Below are 21,004 nucleotides of genomic sequence, written 5' to 3'. Positions count from 1 at the left end.
ATTCTCCTTTCTTGCACAGTAAACAAAAATGCATGTACATTCAATATTTATTCATATGTATCATTTTTGTTCAAGACAAACAGTTCAAAAGACATATCCATCAAAGTTTGCATACATACAGTTTTAATTAAAATATTGACAATTAAATAGAACAAAAAAAAAAAAAAAGACCCAATGAAAGACCACAATTAGAAAGGTGGAGATAAAACAAAAGACAAATATATATTTTAAACCTGGTCAAATCAATAATATTATTTCATCACACTTTAACTAAACCATTATATCAGAGCACCGAACATGTGTTGCATCACAATGGAAAGAGTGCTGAGTGCTGAAAGAATCCTATGAAGCTCCTTCAAGATGAGAAGAAGCTTGCATAGTATGATAAATCTGATACATAATGTGCTGTCTTTAATCACAGATATAGATATCCTCATTTTGTAATCACCAATCATCATGTTAATAAATGTAACAGTTGGATCTGTGAACTTCATTTATGAAAAGGTGTCTAAAACTGGAATTTAGGCCAAATATCAGTGACATAACCAATTTCATTATTGCTATTTCATCACATATAGAGAACACAGATTTGTCTTGGTTGTTAAAAATGGTTTGAAGACAAAAAAATATATATATAAAATAATGGGAAAACAACGCTTGGGATGAGTTTCCAGGCTCCTTAAGATATAGCTTGCCTTGTCAGTGCTTGATCTACTAGTTGTGCAGTGCCAAATCCTTACAAAAAAGTAGCTATAACCCTTGTAGAAAGTTTGGTCCAGAGACCCTGTGTGACTGGCAAGCTCTGTGATTTAATGTGTTCTTGGCGAATAAAGAGGCACAATTACACCCACACATACAGTTTTAACACTCTTGAACACACAGTATACGGCATATCATATCAATATAACTTCAATATAGGCTAGTTGGGCCCTTACAAATGTTGTATTTTATCTGTTTGAGAACAGCACCAACAGAAAAGGCACATTCCACTAACTCATCAGCCCAAAGGATGAATCTTCACCTCAGCAAAGTCAGAAGAATAACATCAAGCAGCAAATACTCTAAGCTTGAAGAAAACAATTTATCACTTTAGCTCAGACACAGTTATTATATTGAGTTCAAGAGGACGCTTGTGCTTGTGTGTGAATCATCTTGTTTTATTAACTAAATGGAAATGTTTGAGGAGGTACCTTCATGTTTAAGTCAATAGAAGTAATAGCACGAGAGGACTGAAGGTTCATCCCTTTGTGAACTACATCATTTCGCTCATAAATACCGTAGGACAATGCAGAGACACTCACGAACGACTTCCTTTTGAAAAAAAGATGAGACGAATCTACTAGTCAATAGTCTATTGCATATTAGCCCAATTATTAGTCACTATGATGACTGACATCACTATTATCATCTTTTGCTTATCTTTCATAGACTTTGTTAGCAAAAATAATTAATGTGCATTATACAGTTCCATTATTTAAAAATATACAAATATACTTCTCCTCTGAATTAAAAATGCTTTAAGGTATCCACAATCCAGCTTTAAGCCAAGGGGTGGGGAGTGTCGCATCACAGTTTTAGTGGGAGGTGTCATTTAAGCCACACCCACCAACTAAAACAGCCCCACCCCTATGCAATGCCCCACCTACAGGACTTTTTTTAGCGATTTATTCCGTGGCAACTTCAGAAGGCTGTTTATGCGGTCATCTAAAGCCATACATGCATGTGGGTGCAGGTTCTACTAATCACTCCCCTTATTCAAGTAAGTTCAAATGCTGGTAGCGGCAGAGAAGTAACAGTTCTCAACACATCAAAACAAAAAAAGAGCACCGAAGCCATTTGACATTTGCGCAAGGTTTTTGCTTTTTTTTGTTTACAGAGCTAAACTCCAGTTAACTTGCTAAAACTGGCATTTTATTTCAGCCGTTTGAATATCACATATGTGGGTTTGGTAATTCACCAACACAATTTTTCTTAAAACTTAGCAAGCCAACCGAAAATCACACCCTGAAAAAATTCCAAACAAGGCTCTAAAAATCTACATTTTTTTCACTTGGTGAAACACTCCATAGATTAAAAATGATATAATTTTCAAAGTAAATGCAGAGTAGACAGATTTGCGTAGTTATCATCCCCGAATTACAGCACCACACCTCTTAGCACCTTGGGAGTCTCGCCAAATCTGAGACCGTACAGCTTTTTGTTTAAGTGCAGCAATATATTTGTCAGTCATTTCTCAGAATCTCTCTTGTTCTCTCCACATATAAAAGCAGATGTAGTTTATGTAAAATAGCAGCTACACTGGTCAACATGTATATGTAGCTATAGAGCAGAAAGACCACAGTGCCATTCACATTAAGGGCGATGGTAAAGTGTGCCAGAGGCCACGGAGTTAACAAATATAGCCCTCCACCTACCCTACTACAATCCAAATGCCTTTACTCAATACTCCCTGCTACCCCTGTTTTCTGAGGCACATTGGTTTGGTCTGTGTGGAATGCAGTTGAATATACAGGGGCTATGAACAAGCAGGGGTTTGAAGAAAAGGGTTCAAAAGACAGGTTCAATAAAAAAATAAAAAAATTGAAACCTTTAAAAGAATGCCTCAAAGTTCAAAATAGAGTTTGAAAGTTCAAAAGACAATTTAAAAACTCAAAAGATAATGTCCAAATGTTTAAAACAAAGTTCAAAAACAGCTTTTGAAAGTTCAAACATTCAAAAGAATGTCTAAAAGTTCAAAAGAAAGTTCAAAAGAAAATGACCTAGGACTTGGTTTAGTCAGTTCTATACTAGTTCAACTATTCAAATTGCCCTTAACAACAACAAAAAATACCTTAATAACAACAGTTTAAATAGCTAAATATCTGTCCAACATATGTACATGCCACATTTAAAACGTACCCCAATAGAATTGTGTTTTAGGGATATTTCCTATAAAACAGGCACTTTTTTGTCTTATTTGACTTTTTACATTAAAGGTTTGTCCAGGATTTCTTGACAGCAAACTGAGTCTTTCCCATAAAACATACCCTTGAAAGTAACCATCTCCTCTGTAAACTCAACCCAGCATTCCAGCCATAAAACACATGATTCATTTCAATTCAAGTTCTCTTACACAATGCCACATACAACAAAATCTTAAAACTAAAGCATTCACTCATAAGCTATGGTCTGCATTGTATAATGAAAGTCTACGACAGAGCTGTCAACAAATGGCTTATTGCACTAAAAGGCTTATGGGACAGTGTTTGTCAGAGTTCACAGGGCGAAATTAAACTGTTAAGTTAAATAGATAATTTACAGATGAGCAATTGACAATGCAAGTTAAAAGCAACATTATAAATAAGCTCAGAGATCATAAATGAGAATAAAATGTCTAACAGCTGTAAAGTTAATATTAATGGATGACGTAGGCATCTGAGTGGCCTTGGATGGAATTATATGAGCACACACATCCATCAAATGTGTTATGGTCATGCTCTGACAGATTCGAATGCTTGCGTTGTAAGTGCACACAAACTGAATGAGGCACAAAGCATTCAACACACATACATAACAGTTGACTGTGGAAACTTTTTGCCAACCCTTGAGTTTCAAAGTTCATCTTTTGGTGATTCTGCAGTTCTTAGCTAATCTGTCACCTCTGCTTAATGAGCGAGCTGAGGAGAAAGCCGTCAGGAACCGCAAGGAACTAATAGTTCAATGGTAGGTGCAATATTTTCCAGACAGCGCATGGACTAGAAAGTTAATGTATCACAGAGGTATATAGAATCATTTGAAAGACTGTGGAATTGGAAGAAAAGTGGTGTCTCCAATGTCCAAAAAGCAGAATAAGACATGGACACATGGAAAATGAGATGTAGGGGGACAAATATGGATTTCTGACCGGTTGGAAAAAATGGAATGACATTGCAGTTGTCTTGTTTTTTGCATCTGCTAGATTACATTTAGCTGGAAAAACATAATTTTCTATTAAGTTACTAGTAAAACATCAAGAATGGAACTCAGATTAGTGCAACAAATGTCCAGAGGAACAGTGGAGGACCTACAATAAGATGTCATAGCAAACTTTACACTGCCCTCTAGTGGCATTCCTCCAACGACCGACTTCACCAAACCTAATAAAATACTAATCCTAAACCAAAAGCGGTTCCAAAGATTAGTTTTAACTCTGTTCGAACACACCTGCCTGTCATTTCCAACTGAACCTGACGATGCTGATTTCCAACTTCATGCGTGTATGATTAGTTGTGAAACAAAACTGTGTAGAAGTAGGGCTCATCACTCCGGTCCTAAAGAAATAACACTGCCTCATTCGCTGATCTAGAACGAGCTGATCAAGCAAACCTTTTTAAGCTTGGTTTTGTGACCTAAATAGGCAAAATTAATAGTTAAACAGATCTGTGAATCTAATAAATAATGGTATAGCTGCAATCTACATATTAAAAACAATCAGTAAGCGAAGCAGACTGGAAAGATTGGCTGTTTTTCTATTTCATAACAGTGCTAGTTCCTCCTGTAAGTTCTACATTTGGTTCTCTTTAGCAGCCTGTGATTGGGAGAAGCCCTTCTCCACTAAGTGCATGATGACCAGAGACTGACAGGTCTGTGGTGGCTGGACTAAGCAAAGTACATGGTCCTCAGAGTGTCGTGATGGATCTGCACAGCTTTGGCCAGGGCCTGGGGTTCTCGGCCATTACTCTGGCCTGATACATGGCTGCCTTCCGCACTGTGAAAGAAGAGAAAGAAATGAGCAGAGGCCTAAATTTACACTATGAAACACATTTTCCTTGACATACCAAGGAGATTTTATACAGAATTTATACAGTATGTACACCACCATTCAAAAGTTTGAGGTTTTTTTTTTTTTTGGAAAAAAAAAGATTCATTAAATTGATTAAAGGTGACGTATATTTACGTAAAAAAAAGATTTCCGTTTCATACAATTACTGGTCTTTTGAACTTTCTAAAAACAATTGAAAACTATTGTAATATTTCAGGTTTTACTTTTTCTGATAAAATAAATGCACCCATAATGAGCATTAATTTTTTTTTTACTTTCATTTAAAACTATTTACCGATCCCAAACTTTTTGAACAGTACATACTGTATGCTGTACATAGTAGTAGAATGCAAACATCAGTATATAAAAACTGATTAAAAAGTGTTACCTTGAAACATACAGAAATTTAAAAAAGGGAAAAATCTCCTGTTTTAACACTCAAGAGTCCAATGATATAAAATACCACTTTTACATGGTATTGCAACACACAAATATGTGATTGTGATCTGTCTTTTAGGTGGCTAGCTTGAATAATTCAATTTCCTGAATTCAAGCCATCATTCTGAATCATTGAAATGAAGAATACTGGCTTACTTTGACAAAGAAACACCTGCGGCAACCAAGAATATGCAAAGCCTACTCAAATCAAAGTGATCGACAACTTCTAAAAACCTTTAATTTGAATCAAATAGAACATTTCTAGTTATAGAAACCAAGACAGAGACAATCAGGCGAGGACATCTCATACCTGTCGTGCTCTTTATCCACTAAATGGTAGCGGGCTCTAAAGGCCACTAGGTGGGCATAGTAGGCAGGCGCAGGGATGGAAACGGAGCGGGTACAGCGTACATATGTGTGGCATAGCTGGTAGGTCAAGAGCTGGAATTCATCGGCTGTAAAGCAGTTGTCGTCCCATAGCACATGGTAGTGTGATGGTCGGCTTGTACCCTGGGTAAAAGAGGTTAAATAATCATTTTGATGAGATGCATTAGGTTAACTTCTTCCAAATAGCGAAACTATGAATAGATTTACTATCTCAATTAATCCATCAATTGATTTAAATGGCAATAATGCAGCAAAAAAAAAAAAAAGGCCTAAAATGCACCAATATAGTTGTGCTCATGTTTGTGTGTCCATACCTGTATTCCAGCATGGCTGCACAGATAAAAGTCAAATTCATAAGGATGGGTGATATCAGTGTCCACTGTGGTACCTGCTGGTATATTACCACTGCGGCCCACTTGGAAAATAAATAAAGAAGAAAGAAGAAAAGTGAGTGTGCGAGTTAAAAAAAATAAATAAGAAAATGTGAGGAAAATGTAACAAAGCTTTTAGGAGAAGTTTCTCATATTCACCCTCTCAGTGTGGTCAGCGCAGAAGAGGCGAGTGTGGTGACGTTTCTGTACGACGATGTAGGTAATTCCCGGTTGATATTCCTTCTCAAGGCTGATACAAGCTTCACGTATTGCCAGCAACTCGTAGTACAGCACCTAGAAATAAAGACGTAAAATACTGTACAGTTCAAGAAAACTTCTGAATATGGCAGGATAATGGTAAAACTCAAAAATCATGATTATGTTGCTCAAAAATTATAAACTCGATTTTTAATCACGATTATTGTCATTTTAGATTTGGTCAGAACTTCCACATTAGCACAAATCAAGGGAATGTCAAATTCCATGCATGGGTTATTTTACCTCATCTAGTTTCCTGATGTATTATATGTATTATATAAATTAACACAGGCTTTACATTAGGAAAATTGTACAAAACAAGTTCTCTCAAAAACCACAGCAAGCAGCATAGATGACCACATGACAAACAGACTTTCATTTAAGAAAAAAATTGCAAGTGAAGATCGCTTGCATTTTTGTTAGTGTTAGCTCATCAGCGCTTTTTTCTTTCTTTCTGAAGAGCCTCACCTGTCTGAACTGTCCCTCAGACACACCGTCCCTGTAAAAGATGATTCTGGTGGGTTTGTAGTGGGTGGACTTGTAGAACTGAATGAGCAGCTCTCGCACCATGGATGCCAGGTCCTGAATCACCTCCTGTCTGGGCCTCTGGACACGGACGGTAGCGCAGTACCTGCTGGGGTGAGCGTCCATGCTGCCCACCACCTGTGTGTGAAGAGGCAGAAAAAGAGCATTTCTTTGAAATATCTACAGCAGTCTAACTTTTAGGTCCTTAATAAGGATATGAGTTTAGGTTTTGCAAATTGTGTTTTTTTCTTTCTTTTTTTTCACCAGTGTGAATAATGTGATTAAATTGTAAAGTGTTTGATATAAAAGGGGTGCGCGTGTGTTTTGTTTTTCTCACAGCTGCAATGGAGGGTTTCTTGCTGTCTCCTGCGGGTGGATGAGTGACATCAGCTCCCAGAAAAATAACAGGCTGCTGGAACACAGATGGGCTGAAAAACATACAACATAAATTCACATAAACAGGTGTTTGGAACATTTAAGGACATTGTGTTTTAACCAAGGAAACCGAGTTTTCAGTGTAAATTGATTCATTTTATTCTCTTACCGCTGATGGGGTACCAGTATATTGTTGATGCCACCCAGTTTGACGTTGATCTTGAGACAGAGGTTGGAGAGGGTCTGAGGGGAGGTTTTCACCACGTTCTTCACCTGAACGCACTGAGTGGCCATTCCCAGAAGAGTGTCTCCAACACGTTTCACTTCCGCTGGAGAAAGAGAGCACAGACTTCAGTCTAGAATATAGACGCCATATTTAATTCATTTAAAACTGACATGAACAAAATCCTGTCTGTGAAGAAAGAAATGTATACTTTTATTCAGCAAAGATGCGTTGAATTAATCAAAAGTAACAGTAAATTGATTTTAACTAAGTAACTTTCTATTCATCAAAGTATCCTGAAAAAAAACATCAGTTTCCATAAAAATATTAATCGGCACCAATTCACACAAATGAAGCAAACATCAGGTACAAAGCCCTTTTTTTTTCTTCTAAAGTTTAAATCAGAGACACTATTAAAATAGATTTATTAACACTCTCATACTGGCAAGTCACAAGAAAAGGAGGATTCGCCCCACTAATTCTAATCTAATGATGAGGAATTTAGAAAACTTCATGACCAAATAAACATCCGTCAATATATGTATAGTTACCGTAGACAGGAGTTTTCCCAGGCAATATGACGATGATGAGCTGGAGGCCAGCATAGGTGTTTTTCAGGTGGCGGAACATGGGCTCCACATTATCTGCTCCCTGAGCGTATTTGCAAAAACATGGCTGGCCCTGTATGGGCATCCCTGCATCCTTAGAAATCTTCCGCAGCTGGTCTGTAAAGCCCCTGCAAAAAGACAAGAGACACTTCAGTATTTCTTATTTAGTTCTATTAATAAATGGTGCTTTGTAAATGACAAAAAGATTGAAAAAGGTTTACTTGAGGACTTCCTCTCTGCATTGTCTCTGAGTGGCAAAGCAAGCAATGGCCCACATCTTGATCTCCACACCAGTATGAAACTGCTTGCCTCTCATATCCCACACACCATGACTTGGGGTGGCCACTGTACGATTCTGTAACACATGTATTCAAAGGTTGTCTTTGTTTATGAGATCAAATAGTGTACAAACTCAAGCAGTATAGGGCCTTAATTTTCGGCCAAACCTACAGTATATGTATTTCTATACAGCTGTCATGCTACAATGAATTATTCACGTTTTTTCAAAATTAACCATAAAAGACACATAAAAAATAATAAAGGAAAATACATTTTCCAAATGCAAAAGCAAGACAAGCAATTAAACACAAGCAACAAACCTTATTCTGTTTAAAGAAACCCACACAGCAACTCCCCTCAAATGTGGACATTAAAATTAGCACACATCAATTACAATATTAAATGTTAATTCAAGACACAAACAATGACCAATTTCTAGCCTTCTATTCAAACACAAACATACGGTGCATGAGTGAAAGGGAATGGGTACCATAAATTGTTCAGAGCTCACCCTGCCGCCATATTGCAGCATAGGGGCGGGCAGGACACGACCCGTCACCTCCGCCATCTCATCCCGCACACGGAACTGGAACTCCTGCACAAAGGGGTCCGAGTTGTAGTTGGCACTGCGCACCTATGGATTCAGAAAGATTAGAGTTGGGAGTGATTAAAAATCCTTGGGACAGATTCGGTTTTCCGCATAGATACCATGAAGAATAGAAGATGTTGTTTTTCCATGAAAGCAGCATTTTGGTAGTCTATATTCTTGAAGAATTACTGCAGCATCAGAGAGCAACACACTGAACTCACCAGTCTGCTGATCTCCTCTTGTCTGTCCGGTGCTGAGCGGGCTGTGGCTTTGATCATGGTGGAGGTTTGGTTGTCTGTTAATTTTTTAATGCAGCGCTGGCCTGCCACAATGTTGCACACCTGAGGGATAAAGAGGACGTTCAATTTTGGATTCATTAAAATGGATCAAGAAATCTGAAAATCTTCTAAAAGTGTCATTTAGTGTCTAGAAATGAATCCAAAAATCAGTGAAGAGATGGTGGCTGTGGAAAAAAAATGGTAGCTAATGTAACTGATCAAATATCTTGACTCTCACCTCCAAAGGCAGGTATGTGTGTTTCTGCTCCTGCCCCACTTGCAGGCAGGGCAGATGGGGATACTTGAGCTGTAAGTTGTACTTTTCCCTGAAGTATTGTGCCACTGTTCTCTCCACGGTGTGTCCATTTTCCAACTGTAAAGGAAACCTGACAAAGTAAAAAAAAAAAAAAAAAAAAAAAATTAACAGGGAGCTGGGGTGATACGCTTTAAACAAAAAAGTATGAAAAATTCTGAAATGGTTACTTTACTACTTTAAAGGATTAGTTCACCCAAAAATTAAAATCTGATGAAAATTACTTAGCCCATTTAAGAAGTAAATGAGTTTGTTTCTTCATCACTCCAGATTTGCTAAATTTAGCATTACATCACTTGCTCACCAGTGGATCCTCTGCAGTGAATGTATGTATGCATGTATGTATGTATGTACCAGGAGCACCTTAAAAAAAAACCCACAACAAATTCCTTGTGTGTTTGTGCACACCTGGCGAATAAAGCTAATTCTAATTCTGATTCTGAATGGGTGCCATCAGAATGCAAACAACTGATTAAAACATCACAATAATCCACATGACTCCAGTCCAGCTCTTGTTAAGCAAAAAGCTGCATATTTGTCCATAATCAAACATGATGTTTGTGCATATTTCTCGCTTGATTCGGATGAGATGACTGGAGAAAGTAACATTATGAATAGAGGACTCCTATTTTAGTTGGAAGCAATGGTTTGAAGTTCAAATGTATTAAAGGGATACTCCACCCCAAAATGAAAATTTTGTCATTAATCACTTACCCCCATGACGTTCCAAACCCGTAAAAGCTCCGTTCGTCTTTGGAACACAATTTAAGATATTTTGGATGAAAACCTGGAGGCTTGAGACTGTCCCATAAGACTGCCAAATAAATAACAGTGTCAAGGTCCATAAAAGGTATGAAAGTTGTCGTCAGAATACTCCATCTGCCATCAGACGTGCAATCTGGGTTATATGAACCCCTGTGTCTCTCCATATCACTGTATGCTGTGTATGCTCTTCTGTGTCATCCGTGCCACAAGGATGTGGTGTTTTATTTCAAATCAAAGCTAAATACATGTAGAAACAGCGCATCCTTTTTTCACAGAGACCGTTGACAAAGGAATTATTGAATAAAGTCGTTATTTTTTGGGGGGGGGTTTTCGCTTAAAAAAAAAATGTTCAATTAATGTCTCGCTTCACAAGACATTAATTGATGGACTGTAGTCATGTGGATTATTTGTGGATTACTGTGATGTTTTTAGCAGCTGTTTGGACTCTCATTCTGATGGCACCCATTCACTGCAGAGGATTCACTGGTGAGCAAGTGATATTATGCATTAATATAACAAAAAGGACAATAAAATATTTCAGGGAGTTTTGACACAGTACAGACTTACTGGCCTGCCTGCTAACTGAGACAAAATCAAACCTCACATTATCATAAGAAATATACAAAACAATACATATACAGTACACTTACGTCTGGTGGCTTGCTGGTCGTCGAGTAACATTACATACCCTGTACTTCCTCCGCATGGTGCCACAGTGGGTGACCTCCACCTTTAGACCTAATGAGAGGAGAAGAAATTTACACCACACAGATGCAGCTGGTCAGTTTACAGCATAGAGTATTTTGACTATTAAATACAGTACAGTAAATATCATGTTTCAATCCAAGTTGCAAATTCAATTTATGCAAAAATTAAAAGAAGTAGTTTGTAAGCAGCATCTCCTTTCCTTGTTTCTCCCAATCAAAAATGTAACTTACACATCTTTGTGTTTCCATCCAGTTGTTTTTTTGTAATATGTTATCCCAAAATGTGCATTAAAATATGTGGATGGAAACCTGGCTACTGAGCAATGACATTTACATTCATGCATTTTTAAATGTTTTTTTTTAAAGAAGTCTGCATTTATTTGATCAAAAATACAGTAAAAACAGTAATATTGCGAAATACTGTTACAATTTCAAACTATTTAATTTTAATTTATTTTCAAATGTAATTCATTCCTGTGATGGCAAAGCTGAATTTTCATCAGTAATTGCTCCCATCTTTAGTGTCTCATGATTATTCAGAAATAATTCTAATGTGCTGATTTGGTGCTTCTGCTCAAGAACCATTTCCTCTTATTAGCAATGGTGAAAACAGTTGTGCTGTAAATATTTTTTTGAAAACTATATTGTTTTTTCAGGATTCTTGGATGAATAGAAATAACTCTATTCTTTCATTCACACAAACCTTTGATTTCTTTGGTGAATTTGACTCTATGGGAATCAGTAAGAGGTCGAGGCTGCTCATCGATGTTGTGGATATCCAAAACCTCACACATGAACTGAATCACAGGCTGAGCTTTGTAGAATGCAGTAGCAGACACTGTGGAGAGATTAAAGCAGGGTCGATGTCACACCAATAGTTCATTAAATAGCTAACAATCATTTGCAGGTTAAATCCCCCAAAATATGAACACTGTGATGCTTTTAAAAGCTGGACTATCTGTTTTTCCGACCAATGACAAATAGGGGGGAAATGGAAGAATGTCAATAATTGCATAATTACTTTGCCATTATTTGATCTTTTTTTTTTTATCTGATCTTTTTTAACCACTGAACACCATCCAGATCATGTAACTGGATAATTCAGACCAAAATGGTTTGACTTACCAACAATCTGACTTACCATCAATGTTCAACATCATCTTCCACATAGCTGGTCGCACTGATTGGTGGAAACCAAACCACACCTCCCTCCCCCCACCCAGTGGGTGATCATAGCCCTCGGGGGATGAGAAAAAAGATCGTCCCACTGGAGTGTACCTGAAGTGAGAGAAGACAAATAACACAGTTGTAACCAGCAGAATAAACATGTGCAAATTAAATAACCTAAATTATCCTTATTCAACCACTACACTAATCTACAACAAAACACTTTAAGACTCATTTTACTAGTTATGCACTGTATCTTTAAAGACATAATCACTTAATGCTTTTTAAAATTGTATTAAATGCCCTTTATGATCAGGTAACAGTACTCAGGGGGAACTCTTACCTCATAGAAGGCAGATGGCGCATAACAACATCAACAGCGTGTACAGGATTGGTGCTGATTGGCTTATCCAGGTTCAGAGGATCAGGTGTGCTCCGCCCAGTCAGGACCTCATGCAGCAAATGCCAACTGACCAGTGACACAAACTTAATGGTGACTTTGAACAGCCTGTCCTTCCCACCTTCACCTGGCAAGGTCACATCCAAGTCCACCTACGGATATTACACAAATTTACAAATGTGTTTTATTAAGTCATGCAGGTTAAATAATAAAAGACATTGTCATAAAAAATGTTCTAAAGTATGAGATGTTCCCTTTTACATATTCAATTTTTTTAATATTTTATATTATATTTTTATAAAAATGTGCAAATGCATTAAGGCGGCACATAAAATGCTGCCATATAATTTAGTTAATTAAAATTAAATAAAATGTTAATGCAGCACAATTCCTAAATTCTGCCACAAAAGTATTTTCATTGCATGTGATCAATTTAAATGTCTAAAATTAAGCTATTTTAATTAATTAACATTTTTACATTCATTTCTTTCCATTTCTTGATAGTATAAATTTAAATGACATTCTATTTTCCTGATTTATGGCAATACTTTAACATCCAGTATCAATATTTTAGTTATATCTATATATATTAAGGTATTAATAATAATAATCATTATAATCATATGCTTTTGTGCAAACATATACGTATAAAACAACACTTATAATGAAATAAACAATCAAGTTGCTGTTCTTTAACAGTCTTGATACCTTGGTAGGCCAAATATAAAAGGTTTGCAGCAAAAATTTATAAGAATTACAGTTGGTATCATAACAGGAACATGATGATGAACATTTCATCAAATACATGTATCAAGGCTCAATTGCTTTGAAGTACTCTTAAGGTACTTCCCACCAACCCTGGTGCCCAGGTCTTATGCCTTACCCCCGCTGTGGCCACTGGTAACGGTTGGGCGGTGTAGAGGCTTTTCTTGCCATCATAGACTGGTCTTCTGTCCCCAAAGATTGTCACCTTAAAGTGCTGCACCATGGAATTCACCACCTCCCTAGAAGCCATTACAGAAAGGGTCAGAGTAGTGGTTATCGTAGGTTTAAAGGAATAGTTCACCTAAAAATGAAAACTTGCTGGAAATTTACCCAACTTCAGGCCATCCAAGGTGTAAATGTGTAAAACACATCCAAGTGTTTTTTTCTTCATTGGAACAGATTGAGAAATTTAGCATTACACGACTTGCAGTGAATGGGTGCCATCAGAATGAGAGACAAACAGCTGATAAAAACATCACAATAATCCACCACACGACTCCAGTCAATCAATTATGAAGTGAAAAACTTCAAACCATCTCTTCTGGACAAAATTACAATAATAATCCATAATACTGTAACTCTTCCTCCAGTGAAAAAGTCTATCCCCTGTTGTCCTCTCCATCAAAATCCACTGACATATTTGTTTAGAACCAGTATCACCTATCAACGTTGCCTGATCTGTACATATTTCTCTCCTGATTCAGATGAGACGACTGGAGAAAGCAACATTATTAATAGAAGACTATGGATAGAGCAAAGGTTTGAAATCAAAAATGTGTCAATGATGGATTTGTTTTCCACACACACACACACACACACACACACACACACACACACACACACACACACACACACACACACACACACACACACACACACACACACACACACACACAGCTTTTAACTTCACAAGATGTTAACTGATGGACTGGAGTCGTGTGGATTACTGGATTATTGTGGTGTTTTTATCAGTCAGACGGCACACATTCATTGTAGAGAATCCACTGTTGAACAAGTGGTGCAATGCTAAATTTCTCCAAATCAGTTCTAATAAAGAACCAAACTCATCTATACCTAGGATGGCATTTTTCAGCAAATTTTCATTTTTGGGTGAACTGTTCCTTTAATGAATGTAAACAAGATTTTGTTTATTTTGTTTTCAATTTGACTATACAGATTGATTAACGCACAAGTCTCTTGGGAAAAAAATGGTTAAAACAAAATAAGTGTCACAAACTATGACAATTATCATTATTGCTCATTGTTTGGTACCTGTTAACACGACGTGGGCACTTTTCAGGCTTGATGTCCACCTCGTACAGGTAGACATCCATTTTGGGGATGTCCACCTGGAAACAGTTGGCCAGCAGCTTGATGGGCTTCCCCATGGTGCCATAGCCTGGCCTCCGAGGTACGGAGAACAGGGGCGCACCCCCAACGGCTCCTGAAATGAAAATCAGAGGGGATTTCCATCAATATGAGTTTTCAAAACTTACTACATTACATAGACTTTCAAAATCAGTTATTACCACTGAACTGAATGAAAATGAAAACCTAACCAAGCCCCCACAAAAATATGAGACGTATAAAGTCAAATAGCCTCTGTCATGGTGCCATCATAATAATCATGACATTAAAGCCAAACCAACCTTCATACAGACATAAGTGTTATTTCTCATTTGTCAATATTGATATTTCACGGAAAGATGATTAATATCTGAATTAATAATAGTAAATCACCTCTTTGATTCTTGACACACATTTAAACAGTGGGTGTTATTTGTCTTATCAGGAGATTTCCTCTAAATACCTACTCAGTGGAAACAACATAACAGTCAGCATCATCACACCACACACATTACCGGTAACCCACACCTTTCATACACACACTATTTTATACCTGCTGTGAAACAAATAAAACACATACACTGTCAGCTAAGACTTCTAAAGAAAGATTGCAATCAATTTGGTTTGAATATGTAAAAGCACACATACAGATAACTCCAACATGAAAGAGAAAGTGACGTGACATACAGCCAAGTATGGTGACCCATACTCAGAATTTGTGCTCTGCATTTAACCCATCCAAAGTGCACACAAACAGCAGTGAACACACACCCGGAGCAGTGGGCAGCCATTTATGCTGCTGCGCCCTGGGAGCGGTTGGGGGTTCGGTGACTTGCTCAAGGGCACCTCAGTCGTGGTATTGCCGGCCCGAGACTCAAACCCATAACCTTAGGGTTAGGAGTCAAACTCTCCAACCACTTCCCCACGACTTCCTATACTGACTCATATACTCAGTATAGTCAAATAATATGCCTATTTTTCAAGAACATTAAGAAACATAGAATTTGTTTTGTTTGTTAAACCTGTTGCAGTTTCTCCATTGCAATTTTAGACAGGTGATTTAACAACTCCATGTGACAACTCAAGGGATAGGTCACCCAAAAATTAAAATTCTGTCATCATTTACTCACTTACTCAAGTTGTTCCAAACCTGTGTGAATTTCTTTCAGCTGTTGAACTGACAGTAGCCCCTGACTTTTTAGACTTTTTTTTTTCATACTATAAACCAATGGCTACAGTCAACTGTTTGGTTACCAACATTCTTCAAAATATCTCCTTTTGTGTAAATTATTCATTTGTGGGTGAACTATCGCTTTAAAGACTTCAACTAGAAGTCACATGTAAGTAATTTTAAGTTACATTAATTATACTGAAAGTTTTAAATTGACTAGGATCTCTGTTCAAAGACGATAATAATAAGAGTTCTGTAACTATAATTTCAGATAACAAAATCAACAACCAAATTAACAGCATTTGTTGATATGGCTATAAAATAATAATAATAATATAAATACTACTAAATAAAAACTAAAGAAAGTATTTAAAAAAATAGTACAGTAATTGTTTTATACTACAACTGTCAAATTATAATACTTATATTTATGACAGTCTTAATTTCTACATTTTCAAATTTTAATGGAGCCCTTAAGTGCTTTGGCATGTAAGAACACAATGCTGTGCTTCACTCTTTATTTATTTATTTACTTAATTAAATCACAGCTTAAGCAATTTGATAATCACACAAAGGCTGATGAGAGCAATGTTTCTGAGCAAATTTGGGCAATGTTGCTGTCGATGGGCAACCAGGTGAGACACAGGGCCCACGACTAATCTAAAGTATCCAGATAGAAATTTGTTACCGATCTTCAAAGAGAAATTTGGCTGATGATACACAGGGCAACTTTTTGAGCAATGTTGCCGGGCAACTTTGGGTAATGTCAACCAGGTGAGACACAGGGCCCATGACGATCTAAAGTATCCAGTTAGACATTTTTAGTATCCATTCTCAATGTGAAAGTGCCCAAGCAACATTGCTCAAAAAAAAACATTGCCCAAGCAACATTTCTTAAAAAGTTGCTCAATGTATCACCAACCTAAGCCATATGATGATTCGGTTTTATTTCGATGAATCATTCAGGTTTATCTTGGAGTCAGGGCAAGTTTCCCCACCCCTTTTTATAGAAAACGTTCCTTAGCCCTATGTTGAATAAATTAAATTCCATTTAAATCTGCTTTAGATGTTCAGCCTTTGTCATCTTTTAAAATTTTCTTTCACTTTGAATATCAGCTCTGACATCACTTTTCTCTCCTTTCACCTTGAGTGGAATATTGCATTATCACATCATGTCACAGTGGGCGAGACTGTTACTGGCGTTGTAGAGATGCTTTAGAGGGGGTTTACAGAGCGAAACTGTTACTGAGAGAGGCGTCTAAGGGGAATTCGACTGCAAATGTGTGCTGTTGCTCTGCTGGTGGCACTCATGTGGCTTCTTTTCACCATAGCAACCAAGACAACACTAACAACCAATTCAAGGAAGAACAGCTGTTTCTATATATAGACACAGGTACAACTGATCTTGTAGGTCACACATGTGCGTTTACTCTACAATGTCCATGCAGAAATCTCACCATGATACACTTGATTGTACTGTTCACACGCATTCATTCTCACAAGTCCTTTTTTCTCTTTTTATTTGAAATCCCTAGCAGTTTCTTGACATCACAGATTAAGAGGAACTACAGGTTTGACAGTGATGTGGTAACGTACACTCAGATCAGTTTGAAAGGCTATTGTTGGTCTGCTGCTTGAAGTGTAAGGCTCACTTAACTGGCAAATAGGTGACTGGCATGTTTACAAGGGTTTCACTCATTCAGGGACTGAAACACGTCTCCTTTCTCATCATTTAATTATTTAAAGCTAGTCAAGCAAAGGAATTTAAAGTTGTCTGATACTGTTGTGTTTACACTTTATATGGGCTTCTATTAATGACAGACTGATATATTCTCAAATGTGGCTAAATGTGTCAATATGACCATTGTTAAATTGTCAACATTTATAACTGGTTATAACAGGCTGGTTATAATAATTTGTTTTTCAATATTTTAGATACATTTTGTCGATATTTGTGTGAAATATGTTTCGATTTAAAATTTAAAAAGTCGACCAATTAAAAAAAAATCTGTATTATATACAATGTGTGAATTTTAGAGTGACTTTTGGTCAAATAAATTTTATAGTAAGATTTAGGGGAGAGGCATTCTGATCTCATATCATGCAAATCAATTTTTTGGTCGCACTGGAACAGTTAGCCGAAAGTCAACTACATAAAAGACATTTTAAACAATACACTAACTTTTCTTAAAATATTTGTTTATTATAATAAAGTGATAAACGATGATTTGATAAGGGTTCCAGCAGTACAGTTCCTAGCATCTATAACAATAAGCGTGATTTGATTTGATTTCCATTTATTTTCCGCCTGGTACTTTATTACTTTTTTAACAGTGACTTTTGGTCAAAAGAATTTCTGAAGGACCTCATATGTGCAAACATATATGTATGCATGCATGTATAGGACTTGTGAAATTGAGAAATGTAGAAATAAAAAATGTATTAACTGTATATCACGGAATGTCATGGAATTTAGCAAATTGAAAGCACTTAATCAAATCATGATACATCCTTTTAGATTATTAAAACGGAATTAAAACAGAATTCAGAAAAATAATTTTTCAATTTGTTATTTGGTGGACCTAGCAGAGTTAACCATGTTAAAGACTTGTCAAACAAAACACTAATTTTTCTTGAAATATGATAAACAATGATTTAATAAGTGCTCAAACAGTACTGTTGCTGCAGTTAACTTCTCAGGCAAATGGCTACTTGTATGCATAATATTGTTTTTTTGTTTTGTTTTTTGCAGTGACTTTTGGTCAAATTAATTTCTATAGGAACTTATAGGTTCTCATCTTGCACAAATGTTATATTAAAGTTATATTAATATTAAAGATTTTTAAAAATTAATTAAATTTATATAAAGGGGGTTTAAAGCATCAAAACAAAAAGAGTTTAATACAGATTACATTTTTTCTCAATACATTAGAATGTGTCCTGAGCATAAAATAATGACTATCATACATTTTTACCATCATTTACAGAACACGTGTCATTCAGTGCAACAATACTTTGCTAATCATTAGATGACATTAGAAGGATCACAGTGCAGCCCCAAAATACTAATTCACTGTCATTTTAAATCTTTACCACTATCCTAAGATAGATATCCTAATCCTAAATCTAACCACTAAGTTTTACCAAAGACTTTAGATATCAGCAATAAGTATTTAAACACTTAAAATAACATTTTGTTTGATCACTTTTCCTTTTATATGTAATAAGTACAGTCAGAATAAGTATGTTTTTCATTTTTACATGATATGTTATGCTAAATGACGATGGAAAATTATTTCACCCATATTTTGACATTTTATTTTCACTTAAGTTATTTGCTATGGTTACCTTCTCACGCAGACGCAGCGAGTGTATGTTTACGCCTGTTACTTGTGTGCAAAATTAATGTGGATTAAGATCTCAACCTCTTCCTTCCTAGGGACTACTAAAGGTGCCAGGCCCCGATACACATTATTATCTCTGCATCCCTATAAATTCTGAGGATCTACAATGAATAGTTTCTAAACGAACCTCTGGTTATATACAACACGATCTCCTAAAAATCCTACGTAAGATCATACAGATTGATAAAGCGTTGATTCAGTGACAGTCGTCATGGCAACGGACAATCAGAAATTCGCCCCCTCCCCCCGCTACACGCTCCCACCGGCAGCTCGAGAACTGCCGCACCTGACGCACGCAGCACCTGTGCGTGACAGCTGTGCCACAGTGGACTGACGTCAGCAGAGCAAGTGAGTCAGGATCAACCAAAAAAAAAAAAAAGAGCAAATCCCTCACTTTAATTTGGTTGCTACGCCCAAACGTACACGAGCAGTAAAACAAATCAAAAACGTATTCTTGTCGCAAAAAAGCAGTTATTAGCAACTCACCGAGGACGTTTGCTAAGCAATGAACGTGTGTTGTGCTGACGATGAACGTAACAAAGTAAGACCGAGTCAATTCGCCATAGTTCGGAAGAGACAAGAATCCTAAATCGGTCTGAAAACGAGAGTGACGTAACGTTACCTGTAGTTCCGATTTCCATTCATGAGGTCTCTGTCCGGATTATAGCCGGCTCCAGGGGATCAAATACCGGCTGAAGGGTGTTTGTTTAAAGCCGCTGAATGTCCTCCGTAAACCAAACTACACCCCGGCTCCTACCGCGGGTGTTGAAGCGGGCCGCTCGAGGTCCACCCAGCCAGCACCAAGTCAGTCAACCAAAAGGCACGAACTCCCAACCGTGTCTCCTACAGTTTGTGGTAGATCCGTAATTGCTACCAGCTGACAAGCCAAAAGACTCCGAAGAAAAATATTTTTAACAGCCGTCGCGAAACAGAGTTTGTCAGGAGCCTCGAACCATTCGCGGTGTCTTCTAAAGTGCCAGTCTCTTGTAATTTAAAGACATACACTCAGTTATCAAGTTTATAGATGAATATCCGCTGCCGAATCTAAAATGTGTCTTATTCCAGTCGCTTTAGTCCGAGTTTGCCAGCGGCCGTTGACGTCTCATCGACTCTGTCGGTGTGTTACCGGTTTGCCTTGGGTTTACCATCTCTGTACAGTCAGGCTGTGTTGCCAGATCTGTGTAATACAGGCAAGTTGGTCTGACAAAACTATGCGGCTTGCATATTCAAAATCAGCCTAAAATAGCCAAATTTCTAGACTAAACATTCTTTATGTTTTGAGTCACTGTAAAACTGAAATAATCCCCAAACCAAGAAATCGCCTACATTCATAAGCAAAAATAAATCGAAAAACCTTAAAATGGACGGACATGGCAACACTGAATCAGGGAGACCCACAGGAAATGCCAAACGCAGGAAATACCGTCACTTCCTAGCATAATGTCATTTATTTGATCCGCCTTTGATTGTTAATTAATGTGTAGTGTAAGACCGTAAATGACATGAACTCTCTATGAAAATGTTTTTATTGTAAAGGGAAAAAAAATTATATTATAATATCTTTTTAGAACAGTAAATGATAATATTCCTCCCCATTCCTTCCTTGTTTTACAAGAACAAATCCTCCAATTTAATCTGGTATTATATCCACATGTATGTTCCTCTGTCAAATATTGTTTTCTTTTAGTGCCGTTTTGTATGTTGTTATCTTAAATAGTATGTACCTTATTTTGATCACATTTGATTTAAATGTTTTGCTCCTTGCTCATTTTTTGTCTTTTTCTCTGTTTATCACATTTAGTGTTCATCTTTGTGGCAGTGTCTTACATTTTTGGTTTGTAAATTGTAAAAAAT

At 36.9% G+C, this 21,004-nt stretch overlaps 1 protein-coding gene across 2 annotated transcripts; it reads right to left on the bottom strand.

Moving 5' to 3' along the window:
• Window positions 1-3,267: 3,267 nt before the first annotated feature.
• LOC109111881 (protein argonaute-3-like) lies at window positions 3,268-20,493 on the bottom strand. Of its 2 annotated transcripts, none has more exons than XM_042776490.1 (19): window positions 19,773-20,493; window positions 14,501-14,672; window positions 13,347-13,467; window positions 12,407-12,615; window positions 12,038-12,174; window positions 11,600-11,734; window positions 10,840-10,927; window positions 9,350-9,497; window positions 9,055-9,174; window positions 8,735-8,878; window positions 8,187-8,320; window positions 7,909-8,093; window positions 7,304-7,463; window positions 7,097-7,187; window positions 6,703-6,897; window positions 6,136-6,270; window positions 5,920-6,021; window positions 5,529-5,728; window positions 3,268-4,726 (listed from the first exon to the last, which is right to left on the bottom strand). In XM_042776490.1, exons 1-19 carry the CDS (start codon window positions 19,789-19,791, stop codon window positions 4,618-4,620), a joined length of 2,604 nt encoding a protein of 867 aa, XP_042632424.1. In that variant the 5' UTR covers window positions 19,792-20,493; the 3' UTR covers window positions 3,268-4,617. The 2 variants fall into 2 exon arrangements, with proteins under 2 accessions (XP_042632424.1, XP_042632425.1); XM_042776491.1 differs by having other exon boundaries at window positions 8,756-8,878.
• Window positions 20,494-21,004: the final 511 nt, after the last annotated feature.

This window comes from Cyprinus carpio, chromosome A19 (assembly GCF_018340385.1).
Source record: "Cyprinus carpio isolate SPL01 chromosome A19, ASM1834038v1, whole genome shotgun sequence".
In the NCBI taxonomy this organism is placed as follows: Eukaryota; Metazoa; Chordata; class Actinopteri; order Cypriniformes; family Cyprinidae; genus Cyprinus; species Cyprinus carpio.
Note: the sequence above shows the minus strand (reverse complement) of the source record. Positions and strands in the feature narration are given on the sequence as shown.

Bases quoted from the DNA above. Each gene is read 5' to 3' on its own strand.
- LOC109111881 (XM_042776490.1), bottom strand. The intron at 12,616-13,346 runs GTAAGGCATAAG...TAATATCCGTAG, and splicing joins TACCAGTGGCCACAGCGGGG to GTGGACTTGGATGTGACCTT. The intron at 11,735-12,037 runs GTAAGTCAGATT...ATCTCTCCACAG, and splicing joins GATGATGTTGAACATTGATG to TGTCTGCTACTGCATTCTAC.